Below are 24,737 nucleotides of genomic sequence, written 5' to 3'. Positions count from 1 at the left end.
TCACTTACCCAAAGTCACACCAGTGGTTATTTTGTGGAGCTGGAATTTGATCCCAGGTAGTTTAACACCACAACCTTGCACTTAACCACAAATCACACAAGGGAAGCAGGAGCATCTGCAGGGTTGAGGATGATAAGGAGTCAGAATTGGGCAAGGACTCAGGAGGAGGTGTCAGTGGATTAGGGCTAAGGAACCATGACAGCTTGGGGTCTCCTGCTTGCATAACCCTCCAGAAACACCCATAGGTTCAGAACTGACTCTCTGATCAGCTCTATTTTGTTGGACGGTCTCTGGGAATGAGATAATAAAAACATTACCACTGCCTGCTACATTTCCTAAAAGTTTCTTTGCCAAACAGCCAGGCTGTAGGCTCAGACCATTTCCTTCTTCTCTCCAGGCTGTTACACCGTCTTACTGGGCTTTGAGGAGTTTCTAGAGGTTTTTGATGTTAGTAACATGGAAATATGAAGACAGTGAACATGGCCCCTCTTAGTCTAATCAACCTTAGTTCTTTCTATCACACCTTTATGTGGCATGGCTTTGGTTTAGATTCCTTCACCAATCCTGGTCTCTGGTTTGGACATGCTCCTGCTTATTAATTTCCCCTAAGATGAGGAACTCAGAATTGAACACAGGACTCTACATGTGGCCTGGCCTCGCAGAGTAAGTGGTTGTTCACTTTCCTATGTCTAGATATTGGCACTATTTGGGTGCAGTCCTTCCATCACCTGGACAAGTCTGTGAGGAGAGTGCACATGGGCAGAGGGTGAAGACTCGCCTAGTTTTACTTTCCCCTCTCCCTTGTCCTGCTCTCCCTTGTCTAGATCCCCCATCAACGCCGAGTCTCCACCCCCAGAAGGACCTTGAGATGGAACAGGGCATGTGACAACAAGTAGCATCTGACTGATGAAAAGGGGAGGGAAGGCAAATGTCTGTGACCAACTCTCAGGCAGGCCACTGGAGCAGCTATTCAGAGGTGACTAGTGAAAGGGTATAAATTGTCAATAAAATAGAGAGATCATGCAACACTTGCTGCCCCTTTATCTTGTGTGGACGTGAGGATTAACTAGTCTACTATCCTACAAAATACTTTTAAAAATATATCCTGTTCCCTTAAAAATTCTGACGGACTTCTTCTAGTGGGATTTATGATCTGTTTCTACATACAGCGCCTGGGGCAAGTAAATATGGCAGTGGCTGATGTGTCAAGATGGGCAAGCAGATCAGTCACCAGGGGCTCTGTGGCCATCCTGGTCTACAGCCAGTACTGTCTGCATTTCCTAGGAGAGTCCTCTGGGAGAAGATCACTGCTAGAACATAGGCTAGGAGGTGGCTGATGAAACATTCAGGTTTCAAGTAACACACCTAGTCTAGTTTATTATTTTACAAGATTAAAGAGAAAGTTGTAAATTAAGAGTGAATCCTTGAGGCCGAATCTAAAATGGAGAAAATCAACATCCACAGAAAACGGGAAGGACACAAGTCAGTATGTGGGCTTACATTCGGACATTTTTATCTGTAGAAAAAATGCTTTCTTAGAAAATGACTCAGCAGGGGGAAGTCTTGTCTCTACCTCTGTCAGGATCTGTATTTTGGGGTCCCTTCGTGAACACTCTCCATCCTTCACTAGCAAGTTCAACCGTGTGGCCTTGAGTCTCTGCCTTAGAGGATATGAGAAGCTAAAGTCGCCCTTCCTCGCCAGTCCCTTTGTTTTGTCTCCACATGTCTGCATTTCTCCTCTTTTCTGTAAGTCTCCACTGTCCTTTAGGGATGCCAGCCTTTTACCTCGGGGAGGTCGGCCTGAGGATGTGTCTGCTCAACCCAGCCCAGTCTAGAGTCTCAGTGGCCCCAGTAATGTTGAGGAGGGTTCTTTCAGAGCAGACTCAAGAAGTCCCAAGCAAATGAAGGGCGGGGACAGCTGGGGCGGGGAGTGGAATAGGGACAGCAGCAGGGAACCAGATACCATGCTGCTGAGAAGAAGAAAAAAAAGACATTGGTTTAAGTCAGGAAACAAAAAAAGGGAACTGAGTGGCTGTGAAAGGGTGGGGTTTGCTCAGACTGTCCTTCCTCTCTGGACTGTAAGAATATGTCTCCAGGGCCAGTGTCTTCTGAGATCGAGTCCCACCTTCAAAGTCCTGGCATCTCAATGCATCCGGGAAGCTACCTGCATTAAAGTCAGGACTGAGGTGGGTCTGGGGCATGGCAAGGGCTGGGCAGCAGCAGCAAGTACCTTTCGTGGGACCTTGGGACCCTTGAAGGCCAGATAGAAAGCGTGGCTGGTGCCATGTAGTCTGCTGGAGGAGGAGGCTGACAGAGGGTGGGAGTGTCATCAGCACAAGGCCCTGACAGTCTCTTCAGATGATCAGAAGGGGCTGGAAGGGTCCTTTCTGAGGAGGTTGTGGGGGGAACAAGAAGAGAAAAAAGCGCTATGAGGTGACCATCTGAACAGGTAGCAGATGTTGGAAAGAGGCACCTCTGCACAATTTGGCAGAAAAGTAAGATTTATTGCTGGTGGCAAAATAAGCCAGGATAAAAATAAGCCCTTTGGTCAAATATTGCCGGAAGACCCAAAATGGATATGTGTGTCAATGAGACCCTTAGAAGAAGGAATTTTTAAGAGGCAGATTGTCTGAGAAAATGGTCAAAGCTCACGTGCCACAATAGGCTTTTGAGCTCTGTAAGCTAAGGAAAGGTGAAACCAGGGTGTAAAGCCTCAGGCTGCATCGAGCCAACATTGCTGGGATCAGAGCTGGCTTGTTGGAAGGACTGTGTACGCCAACCTCGTGGTAACAGTGGGTAAGAGGCTGGGCCAGAAAAAAAGCAGCCTCAGCCTCAGCCCAGACAGTGTGGCCAACCCCTGAGGTCGCGGGGAAGCTTTTTCCTATTACCATTGCCTGCCATGTGCACGGCTTTCTTTTCTCTAGGCTTCATCATTTTCTTCTCTCCTTTGCTCTCCTCTCCTCCTCTCCATCCTCCTCCTTCCTCTACCTGTATCCCCTCTTCTTTATCCCCTCCTTTATTTTGTTCATTACCATGCCTGAAACAGAGTCAGTGCTTAATAAATAATTGTGGAATTGCATTGAATTATTCTTGCCCCTTTCTTCCCCTCCTGTTTTCCCTTTTCCCTTTCCCCCTACTTGCCTAGTGCCTTCCTCATAGTATTGTTGTGAGCAGTAAGTGTGTTAATCTATGTAAAGTAGTTAAAATAGGGCCCAGCAATAGTCAGTGCTCCTATCTCATTGTTTGCTATTATTATTATTCTGCCTGAGACCTGCCAAGGTCCCCAGAGGACCTGCCTAGAATAAATAGTGTGGCATTTAAAATAAAAGGGATTGCTGGGCCTGACCAAGACATCCTTGGGTGAGCTGCTGGACCTCCAAATGGGATCCTTGTCCAGTTTCCTGGCCACTCAGCTCTCCAAGCTCAAAGTCTCTATCTCATGCTGTTTGTTTCCAGAGGCAGGGCAGCAGCAAAGCCCAGAGGCAGAGGTCTATACAGCTCAGGGGTTATCTTCTGTGCTGTTAGTTGTGTGCTGGTTCTGCTCCTTCCCTCATTTTGCATGCCAAGCCCCTGACCAAGGGTGCTACAGCCGCTTGGAGCCTCAGATATTTGATAAAACAATGTCACCTACCAAATAAGCCACAAAATGCAAATACCCTAAACAATCTAATGCATTCTACTGAAACAGGATCCCTTAGTGTTAGCCCTGTCTGGTCTATTCTGACCCCTTTTATATTCAGAATATTTAAACTATCTGCTTGCATTAAAGTCCAAATTCCTGTGGCTTATGGCTAGTGATGTATTTGTTTAGAATCTTTTGTAAACGCCTCATGTTGAGAACTAGTGCAACTTTCCATCCACTTCTAGGGTCTTGGTGCAATGTAAAATTATCATCAGCATGATTTACTATTTCCATTCGAGCAAATTTCCTATAGAGAGTTTCCTTTCAGTGGACTAGACCCATACCAGGAAGTGACTTAGGTATAAGGGGAAGATATGGCTTTTGAAAACCAGTTTGGGTGTTCTCCAAAGAGTCATCAGATGCCTGCTGCCTTTTGCCCATGGATGCCATGCCGATATCCGATTTCTAGCTCCTGCGAATAAGGGAGAGCTAGAATTTTCAGTGAGGCAGTGCTCAGTAAGAAGCTAGAGACAGACCTTGACCTAATTCACTCCAAAGCTGCTGGGTGATGCAAATGAAGCCATCAGGGGAGGGGGATAGAGAACTCCTCTGAGGACCCTGAAACAAATGGGCCACGTGTCACTTTCAGTTTCTCTGGAGGTTCCTGTGCACTGACTGAGGGTGTTGGGAGAGCATTCGAAACACAAAAGCCTTGATCCCAGGCTTTCCACCTCCCTCTGGGAGAGCCATCGCCACATGCCTTAGGGTTAGCATCAGTTAGCTGAACTTCAAGGAGAAACTCTAGTCACTGCCTTGACTCCCAGAAATGAAAATGAACTATAGTCTATTAACTCATCCTTACATATCTATCTGTAATAGAAACAGTAAAAAAAAAAAACTGATTAGAATTGGAGCAGAAAAGAGACAAAAGTGTGGGAAAAGCAGGCTCTCCAAAACTGCTATTTGGAGTGGAAATTGGTTACAGTGTTTCTGGAAACTATTTTGTCAATATATTTCAAAATTCAAAATGTACAAACTTTTTGACTTGGTAAATGATGCTTATATAGAGATCCTAATATCATGGGAAAATAATCAGGAGTAGCATTAAACGAGAACTTTAGATATTTTGAGGACAATATGTGTTGGATGGATGGATGGATGGATAGATGGATACTTAGACAGATAATGTTAAGAAAAATAAGCAAACTACAAATAGTATGTGCAATATGATCTCAAATATAGTCAGAAAAATGCAGAGAAAATGAATGGAAGGAAATATGCCTAATATTAATGTCTCTGGATAATGAGCTTATAATTGATGTTTTCTTTTTAATATCCCTGTACTTAAAACATTTTCTATAATGAACATGTGTTATTGTGATATTGACGGAAAAAAATAAAAAGTTTAAACCAGGGAAAACAAAAACTAAATTGAAAAAGAAGGCCAAAGGGTCACACAAGTCCAGAGTGAAAGACGGACAACCCAGCAGTCACCCTCAGAGCAGAGGAACAATGCTGAAAGTATTACCACCAACCTGATGCTCAGTGTAAACTTGCAGATTCGCTATCTGGCACTCCTTTCATCATTACTTGGCCAGAATCTATTGTCTCTAGTGCAGGGCAGAAGAGATGACAGACCCAGAAGTTTCCAAAACCACAGAAGAAAATTGTAAAATGTTAACAACATGAAATGCTGAAGAATACCAGAGCACCAAGACCTCTTAGAAATGATTACAGTAGATGAGAATTTCCCTGGTTAGCCAGCAGCCAGAAAACTGATTTTGCTGGAAGTCTTCACCACAAATTTGGGCACCTGTAGCACTGACCCTGAAACTTATCATGAAATAATTAGCTTTCATTAGGGCCTGAACAGAGCTTCTTGGGAACTTACCAAGAGTAATTATGGCTCTTTGTTGCTATGGGTACGATATTTTAATGACGACTTTTCTGGTTCCAAGACTGGGGAATTCTCAATCAAAATCTCAATCAAAACCTGAGAGATGCTTCTTGGGCTTGAGAAGAGATTTTTAGTAGGCCTATCAGTTATACTCTACTCTAATGAGAGATCATTGATAAGTCTACCAGATTTCATAGTAAAGCCTCAGGAAGATGGGACTAAAAAAGGAACAAGGGATTACACGAAGTGCATAGTCCAACACATAAGCCGGACCTGGGTTTGCCACGTTGTCTAAGTAACTGAGAATTCATTCTGAGAGTGGAAAACTATGACCACATGTACAAGATTGTTCATGGTAGCATTATTTATAATTGAAAACAAACAACCTAAATATCCATCAGTAGGAGAATGGATAAATAAATTGTGATGTATTCATCATATAGAATGCTGATACATATCAAAATGAATTAAAATGTATAAACTAGAGCTGCCAAGATAAATAAATCATAAGAAATGAGAAAAAGTGAGAAAAAAGTAAGATGCTGAAGAGTATGTAACACATATTAAAATGTGAAACATGTAAACCAATACTAAATGTCTTTTTTGGATACTTACATATGTAGTAATTATATAAAAACATGCCTAGGAATGATAAATGCCAAATTCCAGATATTGGTAACCTCTATGGAGGGAGGGAACTAAGATTGTGGAAGAGTACACAAGGGTGTTTTGACTGTATGGATAGTATTTCATTTCTAACAAAACACCAGAAACAAAATGGCACAATGTTAGGATTCTATACAGCTAAGTGGTGAGCACATGAGTGTAATGTTATTCTCTTTACTTTCTGCCTATTTGCAATATTTCACAATATAAAAACCAGTACATTCAAGGAAACTTTTATATTCACAGTAAGCAATAACAACCCTAGAATAAAGAGTTGGTGTTCCACCTAAACACTTCGCTTTCATCCCATTAACAACGAAAAATCCTGAAGGAAAAAGCAGCTGGCAACTCTAGAAGTCGACCAGTTAAACAAGATCTCCTTATAGAGGATTTAAAGGAAAATGTAAGAAAACCTTGGCAGAACTGAGAAGAATCCTCATGTGGGAAAAAGTACTGTTGTCAGTTAAGAGAGACATATCATCCTTTCTAGCCAGAGGAATATTGCAGAGGAAAGTGCCCCTGGATCCTGAATTCTCTCTTACTTATCCCCTGTACTTAACCACCATTTCCTCCTTTGCCAAATGTTCTTAGAAGATGGAGAGGGGTCTGTCCCCAATGCTCTTTACTGATAGCCATGGGGAATAACAGGGTGCTGAGGTGGATGGCATCACACTTCGTTGAAGGCAAAAAAAAAAAAAAATCCCTCTGGGAGGCAATGAGGTACAACAGAAACAACAAGGGTGTGGGGTCACAAATGGATAAGGTTGGGCCAGTCACATAGCCTCCATGAGTCTCATTTTCCTCATCTGTTTGCCATGAGGAATAAATGAAAGAATGTGTGTAAAATGTCTGATGGATGGACTGCACTGGGAGAAGCATGAGTTCCCTTCCATTCCCCTGGGGAGAAAAGGGAATGGCTAGAATCTTGCTCGACAATTATGTAATGCTTTAAAGGAGAAATAAACACAAAACACAGCTTATTGGATATTTTGGCTTAATAGTTATTTGAACCATGACTATTTCTAACTAGCTTCTCCTGGACCCTTCCCAGTCATAGACAGACTGTGTCAGTTTCTGATTTTTCTCTGGTGTTGTCCCTAGTAGTGTTTTGTTTTGTTTTATTAATAATAGCCAATTTTTAAAAAATAAATTTATTTATTTATTTATTTATTTATGGCTGTGTTGGGTCTTTGTTGCTGCACGCGGGCTTTCTTTAGCTGCGGCGAGTGGGGGCTACTCTTTGTTGCGGTGCGTGGGCTTCTCATTGTGGTGGCTTCCCTTGTTGTGGAGCACGGGCTCTAGGCGCACGGGCTTCAGTAGTTGTGGCACACGGGCTCAGTAGTTGTGACTCGCAGGCTCTGTATTTGTGGCGCACGGGCTTAGTTGCTCCACGGCATGTGGGATCTTCCCGGACCAGGGCTCGAACCTGTGTCCCCTGCATTGGCAGGCAGATTCTTAACCACTGCACCACCAGGGAAGTCCCCCTAATAGTGTTTTATCTTAGCATGAGCAAAGATAGGAGCCAAAGGTGGTTTAGTTTACCGATTCTGCAAGTGCTATTTACATTAACTCCTTGGCATAGTGCAGTTTGTAAAGTGGCTGAACTCTTACTACTAAGCATTCTTTTTTGGAATTCTACTGCTCCACAAAGAGCTGCGAGGCTGCAAAAGGTGGCCGTGTGAAAATCTTTGCATTTGTAGTTTAATAACGAGAACATTATAACACTGGAACTTTATATTTTAAATGAAGAGCTCTGTGTGTGTCTCTCTAGTCTTTCTTCTCCCCCTCTTTCTTTCTCTATGTGAAGTGTGTGTGTGTGTGTGTGTGTGTGTGTGTGTGTGTGTAATATTCATGTCACTTCCGTTTCCACCCCCAACCCCACCACTTGAGTGAGGTGCAGGGTCAGCCCTCACTGTGCATCTTTTGTGGTCAAATTGACTCTGTGGGCTGCTGAAATTTTTAGAAAAAAATTAGGACCTTTCACAATAAGTACCCAAAGAAGCTGAAACTATCCTCTAAAGCAGAGTGTCCATTACACACCAACCTTCAGGAAGACATAAAAGCAGATGCCTCTCCTTTCACATTAGTGGTGGATGGACTAATGGTGACTAAGGAAGAACTACCACATTTTCAGGCTGTGTGTGCCTGGAGTGGATCACAAGGAATGGGGGAAAGCAATCAAAGAGGGAGCAACCAGGCCATGGAAATCCCAGCAGTCCTCCAGCTCAATGATCTAGAAGTAGAGGCCATTTCACCCCATGCTCAGAGGGGCAATGGCTAGTGAGAGGCTTATTTACTTCCTCATACTTAGACCAGCATTAAACCCTACCCCAACACAGACACTTAAAAGAGAGGAAGGCTTCCTCCTGTACAAACTGGATTTGTTCTAAAAAAGAAAAAGAACAGAGGCAGCTTCCAGAAGGACCTGTCTTATAGGAAATAAGAGCAGACGCCAAGACTGAAGCAGATGCTGGATCTGAACAGGGGAGTGTATCCACCAAGAGCTTGCAACAAAACTAAAGGTAAAACGATGGGTGTACTTTACTCAGCTAAAAGAGGAACAACTGGACGTGGTTTGTTTGGATGCTTCTGATCCAATTTACTGGTCATGCTACTCAATTTCTTTAGGGTATTATTTTGTCTTCTCTAAGTTGAGTCTTTGGTTGTGAATAGGTACTTAATTGGAATTCACCATGGGAACAAATGTGATATTAGTACAGGGATCTTGATGAGTTGGCAGTTCCTGAGAATAGACTATTATTACTTGGTTACCACTACTTCTGAGTAAATGAAAAACCTTAATGTTAGAAGAAATCTTTTGGGGGTTTGAGCTGAATCTGAATGCTAGATAAAACTCTAGTTGGTTGCAAACTCTTATCAGTTTGTCACTCCTGTGAGAGATGATTTAAACTGGGGAGTCAGGGAAGAGAGCAGCTGTGTGGAGGGTGTAGGGAAAAGTTTGCTCCTTTGCCCAATTTTCTGAAAAGATCATTTATAAAAAATTGAACAGGTCTACCACCAGAAAACGGTGGCATCCACATGATGAATAAATAACAAAGTGATCATTCTGAACATCCCTGGTGTTCCTGTAATCTATTTTTGTCTCCTCAGTACAATAATAGAACATTTTACACCACAGGAAAGAGCAAAATAATGGTGTGGATAGCCTCAGGCTTCGATAAGAAACCATTCCCTTGCTTTCCTGGTGTGAGAAGTAACCTATGCTTGACAAGTACAAAAAACTACTTACTTTATTCTGCTTCCATGGTGCCACCAAAACCATAAGGAGCTTAGTTTAAAAAAAAAAAAACCTACACCCTTCAGGAAAAAACTTACCTCCAACAAAACTTGAGGGAGAAGGGGTTGGTGATTTGGTGATTTTTTTCAGTATTTTTTAGTGCTCTATTTCTGTGGCAGTATTTATATTTTCACTTTATCTTTCTAACGAAGGTTTGGGTTGGTAAAAAAAGATAGTGCATTTAAGTGAATAACTGTGTGTTTTGTGTGAATAAAAAAACCAACGGTGACTTTTTGTAACTTTCTTTGCCTTTCTGTGTTTCAGTTACCTAAACTGAATCTTTCTGAAGTACTGTAAGTTTGGAGAGGCTAAACAAGTTACTTTTCATAAATGATCAGAGAGAGCATCTATAAAATTAAGACAGTTGCATCACTTTTGCATGATGCTGTCTGAAAGAACTAATCTAAGCAAAAAGGAAGGGAAAATCAAAAACAAAACAAACCAATTACCTCTCAAAAATTGTTTTTCAATTTTAGAACAAAGCTTCTATCCTTTGTAGCTCAGGCAGAGGGTGATGGGCAAAATTAGTTGGGTGGCAGTTAGTATATGTCCATAATTGCAGGTGCAGCCTCTGTATCCTTATTAGACCCCTTGGTTACAGACCCCAGTGGGACAATGTATGAAAAATTACACTCACTGTCTAGGAAACTGGGAACTGAAAGTCCAATATCTGCCTCAGTGGAGTTCTGGCACCTGCATTATCCCTTCTGGGGATATAAGGGTCAACAGCTGCACAGAGACTTTTACTGTTCACAGATTCTGCACGTATCATAAAAGGGTGGTTAGTGTAGAGCTGCCTCTAGACATTACCAAGCACATGGGTACATATCACTTGATATCCAGAGCATTCCATTGCCTTATACAAGAACCCAGTTTATATGAACTCATGATGTAGAATCAATCACCCCACTTCAATGTGCATCCATTATACCTGAAAACTGGCAGAAATGGGTGCTATGGAAGGAGGACGTCAAAGTAAGAAGGTTCTTTGTTAGCTCCGAACATTTCTGTTCCATTTGAAACTAGGTGGCTAGGCTGAGGGGGAACCAGGAGGGATGAGGTTCAATGTGCTGGGTCCTCAAGAACTTTCATTATCAACAGCACCCAGTGAGCTCCAGAAAGAAGAAGCTATGGCTGCAGTGATATTGGAGAGCATCTTTCTGAAGCGATCCCAGCAGAAAAAGAAAACATCACCTTTAAACTTCAAGAAGCGCCTCTTTCTCTTGACCGTGCAAAAACTTTCCTACTATGAGTATGACTTTGAACGTGGGGTGAGTTTCTGTGCTGTGAAACCTGAGTTTTAAGGACTTGGCCTTAGATCTGCCTTGGGGGGAGGTAGATCCTTTTTGGTTTGAAGGGGTAGGTGGAAGGGACCCAAGTACACTTCAAACTCAGCAAAATGTTTCCTAGCCCAGAACTAGCTACAGACATACTGGAGCAAAAATTCAAAGGTGCTAAGAAGCTTTGGGGAAAATCTCACCATGGATTCTTGCAGTTGGTGAGCACTCATTAAATGATTGTTGAGAATGAAATCCAAGACTTGGAAATTGCTTCCTTATTTTTTATGTTAAAGGCACACAAAGTCATCCACTCTTCTATAGTGTTTGCCCTCCATCTGGTAGTAAAAAGGTTAGGTTAATAGATCTGGAAGTTGTTTGGGTTTTGTTTGTTTGTTCGTTTTTTCAAAATGACAGGTCCTGATATAGAGTGTGGGTGTCACCTCTCTGTGTTGAATGATGAGATAGCGAAATCTAATCATCTGGTTGCTTAATCGCTCTTAATCTTTCTCCATTTTCTTCCTCATTCTCTTTCTCAGAGAAGAGGCAGTAAGAAGGGTTCAATAGATGTTGAGAAGATCACCTGTGTTGAAACAGTGGTTCCTGAGAAAAATCCTCCCCCCGAAAGACAGATTCCGGTGAGCAGAGGCCATTGTTAGAACTGGGCATGGGGGGCAGGGGCAGGAGGGTTGCAGTTAAGAAACTTGGAACACTTCAATTCTCTGTAAATAAACCTGTGATGCTGTGCAGTGTGGGACACATAAAGCTCCCATATATGTTCTTCACTCTGCCACATATTGGTTATGCTGAGTCTCAGCGTCTTTTCCCCAGATGCAGAACAACTCACTTAATCTGGAAAACTTGTAACGCCAATCTTAAGATGATATCACATCAAGTTTTCAAACTGATCAGAGATGATTCGTTTTACTCCCTCAGTCACCAGGATCAGATTTACAAGCTTGAGTTAGTCTGAAAGCCAGAACTCTAGGGCTCTGAGTCATGAGATTCTTTAGTAGCTCACTGTTTCTTCTCTCATTTCCCAGAGCCTCTCGAGGACATAACGTCTACTGATTTCCTAGTTGATTTTTTTAAATATCATTTTTTTCCTGATGTCAAGAGTAATGCATATTTATTATAAAAACTTTGAAAAATACAAAAAAAGCACAAAAAAGAAGATAAAATCATGCATAATCTCATTATTCAGCTAAAACAACTATTAACATGTTCGTGTATGGACTTAACAGATGTTTTTCTCCATTAACAACACATACACTCACACTAATATATATGTTATATATTTAAAACATAGAATCATATTATACTACACATCTTACTTTGCAACCTACATTTTCAATGTAACAATATAAACTTTTCCCCATAACAATAGATACTCTTTAATAAAATGATTTTAATGACTGTATAGTATACCCTATCATGGATATATTGTAATTTGTTTAACCAATCTCCTATTACTAGACATTTGTTTCCAATTCATTTGATATCATAAATCATGTTGAAAGGAACATTCTTGCATACATCTTTATGTACTTTTGTTATTCTTTTCTTTATAACTTCCTAGGAGTAATATTTTGTTCTTTTCTTTATGAAATCTGTATGCTTTGATTATTTTTATAGTTTTATTCTATTTAATTTTGTAGAAGTAGAATTTGAATATCATATACATCTACAAGCTCTGTATGACAGTATCTATTCCTCTACATTCCTTCCAACGCCAGATATTTTAAATATTTGTTAATTTGAAAGCCAAGAAAAATGATACTTCATTGCTGACTTATTTTGCAATTTTTTTGTTACTCATAAGGTTGGACAATTATATGGCTACAGCTCATTTATATTTTTCCATTTGTGAATTCCTGTTAATTTTTTGGCCGGTTTTTCTATTGAAATGTTTACCTTACTCCTAGTACTTTTTAAGAGATCTAGATATGTTAACTCTAACTATAATATATGTTGAAAATATTTTTCCAGTTTCTCATTTATCTTTGAATTTTGTTTATACTTGTCTTTTTTAACCATAGTGGGTTTTAAAGTCTATGTCATCAAATTAGCTCATCTTCCTCTTAATGGCTCTAACTTTTAGCATTATATTAGAAAGGCCTTGCCTCTCACAAAATTATATAAATAGTTATGTTCTTTTCTGTTAGTCATAGTTTCATTTTTTTATATAAAGCTCTTGAATCCATCCAGAATTTACGTTGGTGTATGGTGTGAAATAGCTACCTTAACTACTCGCCCCCCACCTCTGACAATATTAGTGGTTAAATGTTTGTCCCAGCATCATTTATTGATTAACCTCCCTTTTCTCAATAGTTTGAGATACCTGAGATTTTTTTTGAATGAGTATGTGCTGGATCCTATGGATATGTTTCCCTACTGGGATATAGGAAGCAATCACTAAGGATTAGCATTGTCCATGCAGGAGAGCCTTCTGGAACCACTGCAAAAGACTCCCAGTACCTAGGGAAATCCAGAAAAGAGCAATGCATCAACCAATAACTATGATTTCTTCTGTCACTGCAGAGAAGGGGAGAAGAGTGCAGTGAAATGGAGCAGATTTCAATTATTGAAAGGTTCCCTTACCCCTTCCAGGTAAGGTATTTTCTCTCACTAGCTCACAAAGGGACCTGTAATATAATCGTTAGGGATGGCATGGGCTGTGAGTGTTTGCTTTTCTGTTTTTCCAATCAAACATAGTTTCTTTTAGTCTCTACACCTCAAAGAGAATCCATAATGGCACTAATCCTATTATGGTGTGTCTTGTCTATGGCAATGGCATTGAGAAAGATGCTCTGTTTGTTAAGTGAGCATTTCACTTCCTTCTGGTTCTGCCTATCTGTCTAATGGTGGTCAGTCATGTGGGTTGAAAAGACAGAAGAGGGGAGGGAAGGAGTAGTATTAGGAAGTTCGGTGTAGGGAAGGCTTATTAGACTTACGTATAAACTTAAATTCTATTCTAGTCTGGAATAACTGAAGAGTCACATAGACATCTGTTTGGTAGATGCAATGTAAGGCATAAAAGAGAGCAAGAGCTTCAGATTCAATCTCTGATTTGGTTTGCTTATGTCCTGAGAACTCTGAGGCCACATGTCATGAATATAGCAGCCTCTGCAACAGTGAAAGCCAGAAAAGGAAGTGGAAAGTCTCAGGGGAGGGGGCTTTCTGTCATGGATTTATGAGCACAGCAAGACTAACAAGCAAAAAGAAAAATGTGAAAGGATCTTGTTCATGTCCCTGACTGTAACAAAGTTTACAAAACCTGTGAAGGAGGGCTGTTTTAGACACAGTTTTTACTACCACTGTCTTTCAATAAGTTGATGTTTGACTGGGCTAGTGGATACTGGTAAATAGCAGATAATTCAAAATTAATTTACATTTGACTTTAGAATCCATTGTGATGTCTCTCAAGTCTGTAAGGGTTGGAACCACATCTTATATGTTTTGTACATCTCAGTAACACCTAGCACAATGCCTTGTACATGTGTGGTGTTCAAAAAATACTGACTGATTTGATGACAATGCTTAATATATATTTCACTCTTGAAGTAGGTATGTAGTTCCAAACTTGGTTTATTTGGGCTAATATTGGCAAGGGGAGGCCACTAGGCAGTGGAGGGAAAATCATCCAAGAGTTAAAAATTTGCTCCATATTGACGAATTGTATAATCCACATGTACTAATCAAGATTTGTTACATAAATCATTACTTCAATTATCTTCTATACAAACTCAAGGTTTAATAAGATCATAAAATATCCTTCATTGGATAAACAAAAATCTTGACTCCACCAAGGGCTGAAGATTATGAACTAGGTTTACACACAAATTGAAATACAAGTCAAGAGGACACAGGAGTATTCACAAAGCAAAGAGTTTCTAAGTCCTACATCACTGGATATGAACTGTTCAGGAATTCTTCAGATGGTTCACATAACCCCAGCTCCACTGCTTACTGAAGACCCTGCCTTTTTTTTGTTTTCCAGTATCATTATACAAAGTTGTAGCTTAAGATTCGTTCCTTCAAGGTCTTTTTATTTTCTGACTCCTAACTGCTGAAGTCTGTGTCCATTACCCCAGGTTGTATATGATGAAGGGCCTCTCTATGTCTTCTCCCCAACTGAAGAACTGAGGAAGCGTTGGATTCACCAGCTCAAAAATGGTGAGAATTATTTGGAAAATAAACTAGTTTCCAAAGAAAGAAGGAAAGGAAGGAAGGAGGAAGGAAAGAGAAAAGTTGGGAGAGAGGGAGAAAAAGAGAAAGGAGAGAGAAAGGAAAGAGAAAAGTTGGGAGAGAGGGAGAAAAAGAGAAAGGAGAGAGAAAGAAAAGAGAAAGAAAGAAAGAAGGAAGGAAAAAGGGAACAGGGAGGGAAGGAGAGAAGAAGAAAGGGAGAGAGGAAAAAAGAACGGATGGAAGAAGGGAGGTGAAAGAAAGAAGAAAGAGAGGAAGAAAGGAAGGAGGGAGAGAGAGAAGGGAGGAGAGAGAGAGAATGGGGGGAGAAATATTGCATTTTCTTCAATATTAATGATACAATTGAGTTCAATATTCCATCATATAAATAAAGGATCACATGCTAGACTAAGAGTTTCAACTCAGTTCTACCACTGTCTCTCTAATGCAATTTTGTAATTGTAGGCCCTTCCATTTCCCTATTTATAAAAGAGGTCCCATTCTTTACACCAATTACAAGGGGGGTATGGTGTGGCATTCAATGGTTATTTCAATATTTTGAATCCTAGGTATGAAATATGTAGTTCCAAAAAAATTAAATACATGATTATGAGAGTGCTTGGGGTCAGAGTAAAGAACCTGGTTCCAAGTCCTCTTCTACCACTAATAAGCTGGGTGACCTCTGGCAAGTAGGCCAACAAGCTTCTTTGAGGCTCAGGTTTTTCTTCTGAAAGAGGAATAATAATAGTGCCTACAGTACCTACCTCCAGGGTTGTCCTAAGGATCAAATGAGGTAAGGTATGTGAAAGCACATGGAAAACTGTAAAGCACTGTACATCTTTTCATTGTGGATATTTTCCAAGGAACTATTTCATGGTCCTTGCTTTGTGAGGACCTCAACTTGAATATAGTTCAGTATTTCACACAGACCATACAGTGTGCTCAGATAAACTTGACTGTAAATGCTTACAGCACAGGATGCATGCACACATATTTGTGTGTATATATAGCCACATGTCAAGTGACTGAGAGATTAACTGGTTGAGTTGACATCAGGAAAGGCTGCCTAGAGAAACAGGAAGGATGGCAGACTGATAATGGCATGGTTGGGTTATTGCGTGACAGCCCTTTGTCTTAATAAACATTTAGACTCTGATATGCAGTGGCTGACTACACCAGCTTTGTTCACTCCCTTGAATGTAAGTCTGGCTAACATAAAAATCATCAAATCTTTCAAGCTGAAAGAGGAGAGGAGAAAGAAAGAGAAGTGTCATTTACTTAGTTCTTTCTATGTGCCAGACACCAAGCTAGACACCTTGTATTTATTATCTCATTTAATTCTTACAGCAACCTTGGGCTAAAAACAGCAACTAACACTTAATGAGCACTAACTCTGTACCAGGCTCTGTGCCAAGTGCTTCAAACGGACTAGCACATTTAATCCTCACAATAAGCTTATTAAGTATGTATTATTCCCCTATTTACAGATGAGGGAACTGAAGCTCAAAGAGGTTTAGTAAGTTGCTCAAGGGCACATAGCTAGTGAGTGGTGGAGCCTGGGTTCTTACTACACCCCTAGGTCTGTTTGACCCCAAAGCCTAAACTCATTGCATATTTTTGTGCTGCTTGGTTCTCAAGCCCAGAAACTGCACCTGTAGTTGGCTGCAAGATATTTTAGAGTAAGGCCATGTGAAGATTACAAATAGATGATGTCTTGCACCACACAGTTCAGTTCATGACATGTTTTGAAGTAAGAGGTCAGCTTTAGCCCTGGGGGTACAAAATGAGCAAACACTTCAGTAATGCTTATTATGATCCAAGATCTTCTCCAAATTCTTTACATATATTAACTCATTTCTTCTTCATATCAACCATATGAGGAAGTTATTTTCACCATCCCCATTTTAGAGATGAGAAAACAGAGGTATAGAGAGGTTAAATAACTGGCCCAAAGGCACTCATTTAGTAAGTGGCAGGGCCAGGCTTTGAACTCAGGCTCTAGAGTCTGTGCTCTAAATCAAGATGCTACCTCCAAGGCTGAGAAATATACACAGAGCTCTAGAGGGCATATATATTTGTACTTCTTTGGTTCTCTCCACTGTGCCTCATAAATTGCCCTGCACACAGAAAGGGACCAACAAATAGGTGTGTTAATTGATTTTTCTGCAAGAGTAAACAACTACCACCAACTTGGGATCCACATTGATGGACAGTTAGGATTTAGTTTGGAAATAGGGGAAGGTGGGACATACTAGCTGAGGGAGAAACCAGTTGTAGGTTAGCCCAACAAATATTTATTGAGTGCCCACTCTAGTGATAAGCTATCCTACTCTGAGGTAAAATGCACCAATTGGAAATCACTAACATGGAAAGGGGACCTCATGGTATACTGGCTACCTCTGTAGTGGTATTGGCTGTGAAGAGGTATGAGGGAGCCTTCTGAGGTGCTGGATCTGAGTGGTGGTTAAATGGTTGTATACAAATGTGGTTAGCTGGATATCTTAGATTGTACATTTTATTATATGTAAGTTATACTTCAATTTAAAAAGTAGGGCCTCAGGTACCTCATATTCAGCTCCCATCTTTTTTCAGTGGTACTTTCCATGCAAAGTTTATATTCCTGAGGACTTAGCCCTGGGCTCTCTCCTTCCACTTCCTTGAACATGGCAGTGGGCACTTTAATGTTACAGCAGCACAGATATTTGTCTACATTCACTCTAGACTCTTCATTTGGTCAAGCTCAATAGAGCTTATCCTAACTGCAGCTTCAAAAATAAGCAAATGACCTGACCTCACCCAAATGAATGAAAGAGTGGCATTGGTGAAACTCCAATGACATATGTGAAGAGTAATCTTTCATTCATTCCCCAAACAGAATTTTAGCCATTATCCTGAATAAAATGAATATGAGAGATCAACCCATCAAGTACTTGGAATGTGCATCAACCATTAGTGCTTCCCAGATAGGGCTGGCCCCATGCATTGGTGAAGTAAGCAGTTTGCTCCTAGTCCTCCCACTAGGACGCTGTCATAGTCAGCTTGGGCTACCATAACAAAACATCATAGACCAGGTGACTTAAACAACAAACATTTATTTCTCACAGTTCTGGAAGCTGGGGAGTCCAAGATCAAGGTGTTGGCCAATTTAGTTCCTGGTGAGAACACTCTACCTGGCTTGCAGACCGGTCACTTTCTCACCGTGTTCTCACATGGCAGAGAGAAAGAATTTCTCTCCAGTCTCTTCTTCTAAGGGCACTAATCCCATCATGAGGGCTCCACTCTCATGACCTAATTACCTCCCTAAGGCCCCACTTCCTAATATCATCGCACTGCGGAGGCTTCATTATATGAATTTTGGGGGACACAAACATTCAGTTTGTAACAGACACTCTGATTTTGCAATTCTCTCCTAAGTAGCTGGAAATACCAGCGCTGTGTTAACCAACAAAAGAAGGGGTGCCATCTTCAAGGGACCTCTTAATTATTTGGGAATGTAGGGTGGGTTCATAATGAGTGTGCTGGAGGTAGGGGGGCAGGAAGTCCTATAGCCTCTCATTAGCATAGCTTAATTTATCAGAGCAGCTAGCTGTTGATTAAGAATTTTTTAAATGTCTACTGGTGCCTAAGCCTGCACCCAAGAATCTTCAAATCCCTGGGTGATGGTAGTGGCATGGGGGGTAAGGGCAGAGGGTGGGAGCAATGAGTTCTGGCTGGGAGGAGTACCTGGAACATTGTTCAGAATTGCCAGTGCCTGGTAATAATAAAAGTCAGACAGACTTTTGCTTGGTTTTTATTATTTTAAAGTTCTCTACAGATGACGTAGCCACCTATAGCCTGTACCCCATCTGAACAGCTCCCACCGCCCTGCATTTGGTGCAATGGTGAAGGGGTATGCTGAAAAAGTGAGGGGTGAGGGTGGGCAGGATAGACTGGTTAGAAGCCTTCAAATCCATGTTTCGAAAAGCATCAAGATAGCACTTTAAAAAAAGATGGCACTTTTTGTTCATTTGCCTATAAAATGCATCTGGCCACCAGTAGCTTCTAGGCCTCCCCCAAGGTCTTAAGTGAGTGGAGTGTGACTAGCAAGCTCTTAAGGACTTAAGTTGGTCTCTACAGAGGAAGGTTTTATTTTGTTTTTGTTTTTATCTTTAAAAAAAAGTTATGCAGAGCTTCTTTTTAGCATCAAATGATGAAATGTGTATGTCCTCAAATATGCATATTCTTAGACCAGCCTAGGTCTTTGCCCCAGTGCTAGCTATTGTCAGTTATTTCATTTGTCTTTGCTTTTCTGTTAACTGGCAACATGATCCCAGGATGACTTGTCTAATTGACTTCCGGTTAAGATTCTTGCAATGCCACAGTATTAAAAACTGTAAAACCAATTCCTCTTATCTGCAAATCTCTCATCCTGAGAGATCTTTTGGGCCTCACAACCCTGTGAGGGAAATGGAACTGCTGTGTTTGTCTCCCACAATGAGCTCAACCTACCTCAGTGGCCCTAGGAAGACTGAACTGTTTATTCTAGAGGCAGAATCACCTTCATTTGATCCTGAGCTCTGCTCTGTTAACTGTTCTATGAACACAGAAAGCGTGAGGGAGAAGTTCTCACAAAGACAAATATCTCTAAAAGACCACTCCAGGAGCTGGGACATTGGTATATTGAGAGCCGGAGTGAAAGTCTGGCTTGTCACGTTGTTTCCCTTATCTGGAAAAGACCACCATAGTCAACACCTGCCTTACAGGAAGATTGGAATGGCTACTGGAAAAACATAGATAACATATTTTTGTTCTGGGGCTCTGGAGAATCAGACATTCTTATCACTTTGGTCACCGGTTGGGAGATAGTCATCACAACAGACCACTGAAGAGAACTGCACAGGAACTCTCTGGGGCCAAGCATGTGAGCCAACTGGTCCTGTGTCTGCTTCCCTTCAGGGTGGCTGAGGAAGGGGCAGTTGTTTGAAGCTCACTACTAAACTCAAGGAGGAAAACATGCCTATTGTGGCTTCTCCCACATGTCAGATGTGACCTCTTTCTCTCTCTCTCTCTCTCTCTCTCTTCTCTCCTGTTACAGTAATCCGGTACAACAGTGATCTGGTACAGAAATACCACCCTTGCTTCTGGATCGATGGGCAGTATCTCTGCTGCTCTCAGACAGCCAAAAATGCTATGGGCTGCCAAATTTTGGAGAACAGGAATGGAAGTAAGAGATCTGATCAATATAATTTCTCCCTCCTTTGACTATCCATCACTTTCTCAGGGCTCTATCAAACCCAGGTTTGTACATTTTGGCCAGTGCACAAAGGAGGGTGGGAGAGGAGATTAGTGGGGGCCAAAATTCAGCTGGTGCTCTGCTCTTCCAGCTGGGTGACCTAGCATTGGGCTGTATCATTCCGGACTTTTCCTAACTTACGTAACGTCAATGAGTACAAGAGTAAATTTCCTGACCAAACCTGTCCTTGGGCCCTTTCTGAAGATGCACTCTGTATCCATCGTCACTGGTTTCTCACTTTGCAGGCTTAAAACCTGGGAGTTCGCACAGAAAGACAAAAAAGCCTCTTCCTCCCACGCCTGAGGAGGACCAGGTATACAGGGAAATTGGGTGCTGCTACTGTTTAAATTGAAACTTACAATCACACCCTGAAAACAGACCAAAGTCTTAGAATTCTCCCTGGGATTTGGCAGTGTAAATTGGTATTCTTGCTGAGACAGGGGCTTTGTGCTTCTAATTAGGACTTCCTCTTCAGTGGAGAGATAGAGGGTTAGTAGGAAGCTCTTGGCAACCATTTAATCAAATCACCTGTTTAAAACAAAACAAAGCCTGATTTTTTTAAATGAAAAATATTTTCAAACATAAAGCTGAAAATTTTTAACAGTGAATATCCATATACCCAACATCTTGATTTTATCACTATTATATTACTTTAAAACTTGATTTTGGGGGTTATTTTTTGAGGTCTAGAAAGCCCTTTCTCATATATTGTAAGTAAGCAAGGCAGGAATTAGTATACTCATTTTACAAACTAAGAAAAGAAGATTCAGAGCCACTTAGTAGGTCCATGTACTAGTTTAGTGCCAAGAAGCTTTCCCGATTATGGCTGTACATGGTTTTTGTCCAGAAAGTTTAAAAATACTGATGCCTGGGTCCAGCCCTCAGAGGTTTTGACATAATTGGTCTTTGAAACTGCTTAGGTGTCAGGATTGTTAACCACCTGCTAGATGGTTCTGATGTACATTCCAGGCTGAGAGCCCCTGCATGGGTGCTTAAAACTGGTTGTTGAATGAATGCTGAATAAACCTTTTATTTTGCCTGATTTGGGTTAGAACAGTGTCTCCAGTAAGCCAGAGAGTTGGGGAAGAATAGGAGAGTGCTTCATATCTAGCCAACATCTAGCCAACCCCACCCCTACTTTTTCCTCTTAACAACACAGATCTTAAAAAAGCCACTGCCCCCTGAGCCAACAGCAGCACCTGTCTCCACAAGTGAGCTGAAAAAAGTTGTAGCCCTTTATGACTACATGCCAATGAATGCAAATGATCTACAGCTGCGGAAGGGTGACGAGTATTTTATCCTGGAGGAGAGCAACTTACCCTGGTGGCGAGCCCAGGATAAAAATGGGTGAGTCCACGCCTGCCCTTCCTGAGCCTTGTGCCCACCTACTCTATACACACGCAAAATCCTGCGGCATAATTCCCCTACTCAGTATCCTGATCAGAAATTGTTCTTCCCACACCAAAAGGAATATGCTCTCCCTCCAAGTACTTCTCAGAGGGCAGCTCTACACGTGACTACCTCTCTGAGCCTGTAGAGTCTGGCCCACATGTTGTCGAGCACATGTAATCAATGCCGCATGTGCAGAAGCTACACACTTCACTGGCCTAGCCATGCATTGGCAACATGATTCTCTTTGAGGGAGGGGCATTTTATATACCTCCATTCAAGATTGGTTCTGAGCCCAAGGATACAGGGCATCCAAATCTGTCTCTCACCCAGGATGGGAAGTGCTGGATGATCTATCACGTTGTCTCCTCTACAGGCAGGAAGGCTACATCCCTAGTAACTATGTAACCGAGGCAGAGGACTCCATAGAAATGTATGAGTGAGTATGCTTATGTTCCTAGCGCACAATCTTCCCAGAGGAACTAAATATAGTATAAACTTTTTTTATACTTTCAACAAAATTTTGATTTCAAGATACCTATTAAAATCAGTGTCAACTGGGTCAAATGATGCCACTCAAGTTAGTGCCTCTGTCTTACCCTCATCCCAAACACCCTGTTCATGAAAGCTGGAGAGGTCACCACACCCCCCCCCCAAATCCAGAAGAACCACACTAAGACAACCTGATAGGAAACATTTGAAAGGTGAAAATGGCAAACTTCTGTGGATGTGCTTTCTCCCTAATCATGGAAGTGGGTTGCCCTTGAAGGCCCTGTCCCTGATCCCTTCCCTGCAACCTTCTGCCACCTGCCTTTGCCCTCTACTCTCCATTTCCATGATTCTTCAGTGCCAAGCACGTTTTGGGAAAGGGATGTAGTATGCTACGCACATAAGACACTCAGTAAATAGAGGTTGAGTGAATTGACTGACTCACTGGCATGGATGAGCCACAGATAGCACTCTAATCTCTGAGCCACTTACACCATGGCCTAGGAGCCACACAAGCACTCTCTCTTTACAGGTGGTATTCCAAACACATGACTCGGAGTCAAGCTGAGCAACTGCTAAAGCAAGAGGTAAGTATGTGACCACAAGCAAATAGCATTCTCCTTGCACAGCAAACAAGGATCCTGAATTGCGGGCTTGCTGCTGTCCGCCATCTCCAGGCAAAGCAGTGTCAATGCTGTCATTTTATGGGGTCCCAATTATACTTTTCGCTGTCAAAAGCAATGAGGCTGCAGCTCAAACATGGAACTTGGCAGTGAAATCAAGACTTCTATAATATTTCCTCTCGGGTTTGGGCAGGTGGGATGCAGGTGTGAGCACCACTTCCTCATGACGGTCAGCTTCTTTTTCATCGTTTCAGGGGAAAGAAGGAGGCTTCATTGTTAGAGACTCCAGCAAAGCTGGAAAATATACGGTGTCTGTGTTTGCCAAATCTACAGGGTAAGTGTTACTGTTTCAAGGCCCTGGGGACAAAGGACAGGGGTGCCCAACCAACAGTTCCTTAATGAAGTGCTCCTCTCACATCCTCTGTCACTTAAACTCAAAACTCATCTCACTTCACTTCTTGGGCCCTTTGGACCCTTGTTCCCAAGTTGCTGACTCAGCATCCACTTCTTCAGGGAACCTCAAGGGGTGATACGCCATTATGTTGTGTGTTCCACACCTCAGAGCCAGTATTACCTGGCTGAGAAGCACCTTTTCAGCACCATCCCTGAGCTCATTAACTACCATCAGCATAACTCTGCAGGTAAGTACCAGGGGAACCAGAGAAGAAGGGTGTGACAAGTACCAGGAGAAGCAATTTAGGACAAGGTGGTTAGGGGAAGAATAAGCCTCACAGGGTAATGGGAATTAGCTGTGAAAATAAACCCCTGTGATGCTGGGTCGAGGTCAAGTGAAGAGGTGGTCAAAGGCAGACCTTATGCCCAGTAGGGACTGACTCCTTATTTGGTGATTGATGCTCAGTGCTAAGGAAAGACATAAAGGAGACTGGTAATTAATCAATCAGCAATATTCATTGTGTTCCTGGTGTGTTCTCAGCAATTTTCTTGTTACTAGAGAACACATGAAAACTATTAGTTGAAGTCCTTGCCCTCAAAGGACATACAGGCTCAAAAACATCAGAAGAGAGTTTCTAAGCAGTGTAGACATTCTAAAAACTGGGAGATTGGTGAGAGCACGAATACATGGGAAAAACTTCATCAAGAAGGCTTGCTGCTGTCCACCATGTCCAGGCAAGGCAGTATCAAGGCTGTCATTTTATGTGGTCCCAATTACACTTTTCAGTATCAAAAGCAGAAGTAGGATGTGAGTTAAGGCTAGGCTGGGAGGTGGGGATATATTTAGCTGGGTTGTATATTTCAGTTAGCATTCTCTCTTTCTTGTCCCTGAAAAACATCTGTAAGAGGAGAAACTTCCAGAAAAATTCGGGTTGATGGAGATCTTCTGGGATTCAAAATGTACTAGAAAGATGAACACTGGAAGCGTGAGGCTTTAAGTGAGGGTGTGTGAGGCATCTCACCCCCTGCTCCGCACCAGCAGCATGACTCTCTTTGTATGTTTCAGGACTCATATCTAGGCTCAAATATCCAGTGTCTCAACAAAACAAGAATGCGCCTTCCACTGCAGGCCTGGGCTATGGTAACTGATTATTTCTCTAGGGTAGGGTGGACCGGCCAGTTGGAAGGACTACGTCTGGCAGACGCAACCAGACCTTGCCTCTCAATCATCCTTGCAGCACACTGTTCTATCCCAGCTGCTGTGAGGAAGGTTAAGATGGAGCCAGACCAAAGTTATCTAATGCTTTTCCTCCCTCTGGTGGCTCCTACTGGGACTGCAAAAACATAGATTCATAAAGGGATTTATTTTTTAATTGTGGGGAAAAAATCATAAAGGGATTTTAAGAGGATGTCTAGTTTATCTTCTTGCTTTATGCCTGACTTGTACCTAAATTCCCAGACTCCTCCAATCAGTAATCCCCTGTCCCTGAGATTTACCTGAGCAAAGATGGATTAGTACCTCTGAGAATTTCCCTTTTACTGCTTGTCTGTTTCTACCCCCAGTAGGGATTCTTATCTATTGTAGAAATTATACATACATGACTCCCAAATAATCACATCAAGGCT

At 41.7% G+C, this 24,737-nt stretch overlaps 1 protein-coding gene across 2 annotated transcripts in view; it reads left to right on the top strand.

Annotated features, from left to right (window-relative positions):
- The first annotated feature begins 2,055 nt into the window (after positions 1-2,055).
- Positions 2,056-24,737, top strand: part of BTK (Bruton tyrosine kinase) — a 28,405-nt gene continuing 5,723 nt past the window's right edge. Inside the window, exons 1-13 of one of the 2 annotated variants that reach the window (XM_065900738.1) lie at positions 2,056-2,186; positions 10,585-10,754; positions 11,300-11,398; positions 13,302-13,370; positions 14,855-14,936; positions 20,020-20,148; positions 20,463-20,530; positions 21,377-21,564; positions 21,983-22,045; positions 22,628-22,682; positions 22,973-23,052; positions 23,232-23,359; positions 24,178-24,252. In XM_065900738.1, the coding sequence (XP_065756810.1) occupies positions 10,614-10,754; positions 11,300-11,398; positions 13,302-13,370; positions 14,855-14,936; positions 20,020-20,148; positions 20,463-20,530; positions 21,377-21,564; positions 21,983-22,045; positions 22,628-22,682; positions 22,973-23,052; positions 23,232-23,359; positions 24,178-24,252 (1,177 nt within the window). In that variant the 5' untranslated portion in view covers positions 2,056-2,186; positions 10,585-10,613. Of the gene's footprint in view, positions 2,187-10,584; positions 10,755-11,299; positions 11,399-13,301; positions 13,371-14,854; positions 14,937-20,019; positions 20,149-20,462; positions 20,531-21,376; positions 21,565-21,982; positions 22,046-22,627; positions 22,683-22,972; positions 23,053-23,231; positions 23,360-24,177; positions 24,253-24,737 lie in introns of those variants that run through there. The other variant, XM_065900739.1, reaches the window with a different exon arrangement.

This window comes from Phocoena phocoena, chromosome X, assembly GCF_963924675.1.
Source record: "Phocoena phocoena chromosome X, mPhoPho1.1, whole genome shotgun sequence".
Taxonomy (NCBI): Eukaryota; Metazoa; Chordata; class Mammalia; order Artiodactyla; family Phocoenidae; genus Phocoena; species Phocoena phocoena.
Note: the sequence above shows the minus strand (reverse complement) of the source record. Positions and strands in the feature narration are given on the sequence as shown.